The 6,922-nt window shown below is 27.2% G+C and overlaps 1 protein-coding gene across 2 annotated transcripts; it reads left to right on the forward strand.

Moving 5' to 3' along the window:
- Positions 1-233: 233 nt before the first annotated feature.
- Positions 234-6,419, forward strand: LOC136075155 (uncharacterized). 2 transcript variants are annotated; one of them, XM_065787509.1, is made up of 9 exons: positions 234-3,333; positions 3,861-3,954; positions 4,053-4,183; positions 4,256-4,389; positions 4,604-4,673; positions 4,828-4,872; positions 5,371-5,522; positions 5,926-6,085; positions 6,231-6,419. In XM_065787509.1, exons 1-9 carry the CDS (start codon positions 3,135-3,137, stop codon positions 6,305-6,307), a joined length of 1,062 nt encoding a protein of 353 aa, XP_065643581.1. In that variant the 5' UTR covers positions 234-3,134; the 3' UTR covers positions 6,308-6,419. The 2 variants fall into 2 exon arrangements, with proteins under 2 accessions (XP_065643581.1, XP_065643582.1); XM_065787510.1 differs by lacking the exon at positions 6,231-6,419 and having other exon boundaries at positions 5,940-6,079.
- Positions 6,420-6,922: the final 503 nt, after the last annotated feature.

The following is a 6,922-nucleotide window of genomic DNA, read 5'->3' on the forward strand; positions in this document are numbered from 1 at the left end:
GATAAACTATCCTCCAATAGCCTCAAAACAATTGATTATGTAAATCTCATACTAAATGTATGTAAATAGCCATGCGTCATATATATTTTGCTACTTTTTGCAATAAAAAAAATTATATAACAAAACATTGGTCTTCGATTAATGGTCAGTTGATGAGAAATACTGAACATGTAAAAAAGATGTTTTGTACACAAAGAATACCAAAAAAATCTTTCCTTACTGTTATAATACCCTCTAAAAAATGAAGCGTTGATTTGATGTTGATCAACGTTGATTTTGCGTTGACATTCGCGATCAACGGTGGTCAACTATAAATGGATGTTGTAGCAACGGCAATGTTATCAACAGCAAATCAACGTTTATTTACAAACACTGAGCGCTCGTTGATTTTCTGTTGACGAAAAACAAATTTATTGAGCCGTTTACTAACAGTAATTTGCTGAACAAACAGCATGTTCTGCTGGGGTTTTTTTAGTTATTTTTGGTGGTAATAAAACGTTTGTTCAAATTTTAATTATATTACGGTATGAAATGAATATAAACTTTATTGAAAAACATATATTTTATTAAGTAATTATATTTTCAGTTCTTGAATAAAGATTATCCTAATGAAATTAGGGTAGTTTTTTAACTATTTAAGGATAATAAAACATCGTAATATAAAATTTTTTAAAATTTAACATGCAAAAGTCTCAATTTAGCAGCAATTTGGCTTATTAATGCATATTATAATAACAATACTATTATCATAGCAAATTAGTAATGTTTATGACTGCAAGTATTTACCTGATAAATTCTGACTGCAAACTTAAATCATATAGTACAAAATGCAATTTAAATTGGTTTTTTCTGTATAAGAATAATAATTCTTTTCTTTTTTTTCTTTTGTGATGTAATAAGATAAAGATAATAATGCCTAAACGTGACAGAAGCCTATACATGAGAGAATTTATGAAAGAAAACGAGATTCTGAAAAAAGAATAAAATATCTTCTTGAAGAGTGCAATATTGTTGGTAGAGGAAATTGCATGCATCTAGATTCAGACATTCAAAAGATTTTTGAAATTTCTGAAGATATGCACAGTAATGTAGTTTCTGAAGATGTGCACAGCGATATATTGATGTTTTCAATCACTTCGCCTGAAAATAAATTTTGTTTAAGTAAAGTTGAATCTAATTATGTTGATGTTGACAACATTGCAGTTGAAAATAGTTTATGCAGTAGTATTGATACTCTAACTTCAACAAAAGATTTTTTATATGAGTGGTCATTAAAATACTGTATAAAAGATGATGCTTTAAATGCACTTTTATTTTACTTAAATAAATTTCCATCTATACCAAAATGCAGGCAGACATTACAAAAATCTCTTTAAAAAGTTAATGTTTTATATGTCAGTGGAGGCAATTATATATATCTTCGAGTTGAAAGTGCAATTGATCATTATATATCAACAATTGGAAATAAGGAAAAGCTTGATATAATTGTAAGTATTGATGGTGCACCTATGTACAATAGTAAAAAGACTTCCATTTGGCCTACACTAATTACAATTAACAGAAAAGGACCATATGCTGTTGCAATTTGGTATGGTCAGGGAAAACCAAACAATTTGGATGAGTACTTTAAAGATTTTATTCTTGAAATGAAAAAATTGCAAATTAATGGATATAAACAGCTGCAGGTGACTATTAAAGCTTTTGTTTGTGATGCGCCTGCAAGAGCATTTGTTTAATGCATTATAGGGCATAGTGGCTACTATAGCTGTGAAAGATGTATGGCAGTTGGCACACAAGAACATGGTGTAAGATTATTGGAAACAACTGCTTTACTTTGTACTGACATGGCTTTTAAAAATAATTTGTATAAAGAAGAAGGTCATCAACTTGAGAGTCTTTCTCTGCTTGTTCAGTTAAATTTCCCAATGGTAACTGGATTCCCATTGGACTATATGTACCTTATATGTCTCGGGGTAGTTAAAAAACTTCTAATAAACTGGTGTAAAGGTCCCTGATGTATTATAATAAGTCAATCTGTTAAAGACAGTATTTCAAATGAACTCATAAATTTACGAAGTTATACACCATCCAATTTTCAACGTAGACCACGCTCTTTAAATGAACTTGAGAAGTGGAAAGCAACAGAGTTTCGATTCTTTCTGCTTTATGCTGGACCTGTTGTTTTAAAAGGAAAAATAAATAAAACTAACTATGTCTTATTTATTTCTCTTTCAATTGCTATGCACATACTGCTTTCAGATAAAATGGTGAAAAATGAATTGTTAGTGGCATATGCTAAACAGTTGCTTATATGGTTCGTTAGAGAAGTACAAATTTTGTATGGGGAGATCCTTGTAACATACAATACTTATAGCATGATTCATTTAGCTGATGATTGTGTTAACTTTGGTGATAGTCTTGATCATCTATCAGGTTTTCCTTTTGAAAACTTTTTGGGTCAAATTAAAAAAATGGTGCGAAAATCACATCAGACTGTTGCCCAAATACTGAATCAACTAGATGAGAGAAAAAAGGTTTATTTTAGGAGAAGAGGTTTGGTAGATCTTGTAAAATGCTAGGCACTAAATCCTCATTCAGCTCGAAAGTTTTTTCCTGATTGTTTTGAAACATCATATTTAGACGTTTGTTATGAAAATTCATTAGCCAACCTAAAAACAATTTTTCTGAAAAAAAAAAGAACTTTTGAAAAAAGGCTTGATGATACCTGTTCAAAAAGGTGATTATGCTTTTTTTCTACTTAAGCATTGTGGTATTGCTTATGATCACTGATTTCTTGAATTAAAAACACAAATTTTGATTATACTTGCAGACCATCAATTTTTAAAGAATGTCTTTGCATGTGTCATTTTGTAAAATTTGTTATAAATTTGTCAAATATATGTTCATTGAATAATTTTAAAGTGAGTTTAATGCATTTTAATTTAAATTTTTTTTTTGTGAAACAAATACCTGGTATGTTTATAGAAATAATAAAATATTTACGCTGGTGTTTTACATTAATAAATTTAAAAAGCCTTTTACAAAGTTTATTGTTTTAATCTCTAATGTATTTTTAATTTTATTTTGTAACTTATATAAGATTGTTTAGAATTAAATTGCACCAGAATATTGAAATGTCATTTGTCATTGTTGAATTTTTAAATGGAAAAATTAAAGAAGTGGAAGTGATTGCTAAAAGTTGGATGAAAAATGATGGGAAATGCTTCTGGCCGCCATTTAAAAGTTCTGCTGTAATTCGTAAAGCTGTCACTACCTTGCAGGCTCCAACCTCTGATTGGAAGATATACCCAGCTAGGATTTTATACACTACAGGTTTGCATATTACTATAAAAAAATGTAAAATAATTGAATTAGATACTGAACTGTATGTTTTGACCAGGGCACTGGAGAGGATAAACATGTGCTGGTGCAAATTTATTTTGCGCCCCCCTTTACAATATGACTATTCTCTCATTTAATATCACTTATTTTAAATCCAATATTCCAACGGGCATTTGTTTATATTATACTTTCTGAAGGTCTTTAGAATGTTTAAAGAAGATTTCCAATGATTAAAAAAAGTTTTTTTAATTTTTATTTTGGACTCCTTAAAAAAAAAAGTTTTTTTAACAATTTTTTTAATTTTTTTTAAAAACTTCTAGTTTTTTTTTAAAACTTTTAGTGTTTTTTAAAAACTAAAAAATTCATTAATTTTCATGGGTTTTTCATTAAAATTCATTAATTTTTATGCGGTGCACCAACTGTACCCCGTTCTCATAGCTTGCTTTTGCCGCAAACATTTCAATTACATTTTCATTAGGTATTGATAAATGATTTTACGTACATAGATTTGTGTTTAGATTTTTATGAAGAAGATCGGTTATGCTTAGAAAAAGCAGCAGATACTTCAAATATTGAAACTGACACTGAAGAGAAAAAAGGGACAAAGCGAAAGTAAATTTTACTAAAATTATTTTTTAATAAATTTTGCAATAAAGAATTACAGAAATCATGCACTTTTTTTTGTTTAAAAAGTAAAGTTTATATTAAAGGAGAATGACGGCAATGAAATTCTGTGAAAGTGATGAAGATAATGTGGTTGGTGATGAAGAACTATATGGAAGACATTATTTTGATAGTTCAAATAGCCAAAGAACATCTAACATGATTTCAAATATAGCAGGTTAACTATTTTTGTAAAAGTAAAATAACGGTTTGTTAAAATAAGCATGCTTATTTTTTTACTGAATTATAGATGTTTTTAAATCGATATCAACTCCCCATTTACACAGTGAAATAGCAAGCTTTTCAGTTGCTGATAATAACATTGATTTCTCGAAAGAAACTAATCTATCTCAAGGAAAAATGATGTTGTCTTCAAATATATTGGTAAAAAAAAAGTCCTAATGTTGCTTTTGTTCTAATTAAAATCTGTGTGCGTGTGCAGTAAAAAAATTAATAGAAATCAGAACTATATGTTATAGAATATAATTTTGTTGACAAATATTTTATAAATATATGTTTGTTGACAAGTTTAAATAAAAATCACTATATGTTTAAAAATTTTGTTTAATTTTTATATGTATAATTTATCTATACCTAGGTAGAAAATGGCTTTAAAAATTGTGTTTTAAATAAAGAGGATAGCAGAGAAACACATTTGTCTTGCCAGGGTAAATTTAATTTTTAAGAATGTACATTTCAACATGTTAATCAAAGTTTTATTTATTTTTTCCATTTAGGTAATTTTTCATGGGTAATTTTTTACAAAATATTTTACATAAATAATAATAAATATTATTTATTTTACTACATTTTTTTTTTAAGATTTTCAAAAAGTTGCATTGAGTTGGATGGCAAAAATAGATAAAAAGATACTACTGTTGCTTTTTATTTTAATATCAAGGATTACATAAGGCCCCCACAAATTTTCAAAATTTTGAATCAAATCAGAAAAGTGATTTGAGAAGCAATTTTAAAAATCCATGTATTGAAATCAAGATAATTTCATTCTTATAGAATAAACATAATATGTATTCTGTAAAATATTATCATAAGAGATAATATTTTTTTATGACAATGAATAATTACTATACTGCAATTTATAAAGTAAGGTCTTATAATAGAAGGGGGAAGGGGAGCAGTAAATACCTGCTCTAAGTCTCCAATCTCATACAGTGACATCTTATTTTAAAAAAAGATTAGTTTAAAAATTGTTCTTTTTTAAGATTCAAGACTCAATTCAATTTGCAAATATACAGTATAATTGATTCGATATTCTATTCAATGTTTAAATTTTGGATTTAGAGGGGCTTTGCATTTGGTGTGTAATGTTAAAAATAATTAATTCAAGATTTTTTTACATTTTGTAGATAGATAAGTTATTTCTACAGCAGTCTACATCAACAGTGAGCACTAGTTCTTTATCTACGGAGCCCATTTTTGAAAGATGCCTAACAAAATCTGATGTGGGTTTACTAGAAGAAAAAGTCAAAGCTAGCAATGTTTTTAAAAGTAGAGTGGTGAGTTGCTACTGATAACAACTCAATTGTTATGAAATGAAAGTTAACAATATGAGTTTCAATGTTATATTATTATTTGTTATTTTTTAAAATAAAACATAAGGGTTCATTCGCAAATAAAGTCACGCATTACAACTGTTTATACCCCCTCCTTCCCCCCTTTGTCAGAAAGTGTCACAAATGATCAAATTTATTCTCCTTGTCATGTCACGTAATTTTTGTGTGTTTTTATTAAATAATTATTTATTTTAAAATGTAGTAAAAATAGTTTTTAATTTTATTTTCACAAATTGTTTGGCCTCTTCCCACTCAAAGTGAAACAAAATCAATGACCGCCTTTCCCCCAAATGTTTGACGTATTTTGCGAACGACCCTTAAGTATTTTTTATTTTTTTAATAATAGATGAATTCTCTTAGTCGTTGTGGAGGTAATACTCCATATAAATCGGCTTTTGCTATTGGAAAGTTGTTGATGAGCGAGGACGCTGGGGCCTGTTTTAATGTCTCTGGTGGTTCATTGAAGATAAGTTTTAAAACATACATCCTGTATCATATGATAGTGGGTAAGAATGGTTTTATGCATTTTTTTAGGTTTGTTTTTTTTACAGGAAATATATTTTGTTTATCCCAGTCAGTCATTTATGTAACTATTTGCTATAACTTCTGCAGTTTGATTTTTTTCAAATTTGATTTGAATTTTTGATTTAGATGCGATTACACGACAGCATCATGATGCAAAAATTTGCGAATGTCATTCAGGCATTTCAGAATTTTTAAGGCAATGAGGAACACAACTCAATCAAAAAGTTTTAAAAATGAACAATGCTGCAAACGCTAAATAAATTGTTTGAAAATATAAATTTTGTGTTAAATTCAATAAAAAACTTTCTTACTCAACGCAATGTCTACTTTCTTTCATTATTCTTTTGAGTTAGCTTTGAATTGCTCTATCAATAAATTTTTTGCTAAATCCATTATTTACAGCCTGTTTTTTACAAAACAAATAAAGATTTGAGCAATATGTATAAATTGTATATACAAATATTTTATATATATACATATATACATACATACATATAGATATATATATATATATATATATATATATATATATATATATATATATATATATATATATATATATATATATATATATATATATATTTATATATATATATATATAAATAAGTAGAAAATCACTTAACGAAAATTTTTTTCATTTAACACTGTATTTCATCAATAAAAAGACTCATCAGAAATATTGGGTTTTTTTTTTTATCGATGAGAGCATTTCTGATGAAACACAGTGTTAAATGAAAAAAATTTGTTTGATGAAACACAGTGTTAAAATGTAAAAAAAATTTATTTGATGAAACACAGTGTTAAATGAAAAAAATTTT

This window comes from Hydra vulgaris, chromosome 01, assembly GCF_038396675.1.
Source record: "Hydra vulgaris chromosome 01, alternate assembly HydraT2T_AEP".
NCBI classification, from domain to species: Eukaryota; Metazoa; Cnidaria; class Hydrozoa; order Anthoathecata; family Hydridae; genus Hydra; species Hydra vulgaris.

What these genes read in the sequence shown, in the direction of transcription:
- LOC136075155 (XM_065787509.1), top strand. Translation starts at nt 3,135, where the DNA reads ATGTCATTTGTCATTGTTGAATTTTTAAATGGAAAAATTAAAGAAGTG. An exon ending in AAAAAAGGGACAAAGCGAAA is followed by an intron (nt 3,955 to 4,052) that starts GTAAATTTTACT and finishes TTTATATTAAAG; the next exon opens with GAGAATGACGGCAATGAAAT. An exon ending in ATGTTTTTAAAAGTAGAGTG is followed by an intron (nt 5,523 to 5,925) that starts GTGAGTTGCTAC and finishes TTTTAATAATAG; the next exon opens with ATGAATTCTCTTAGTCGTTG.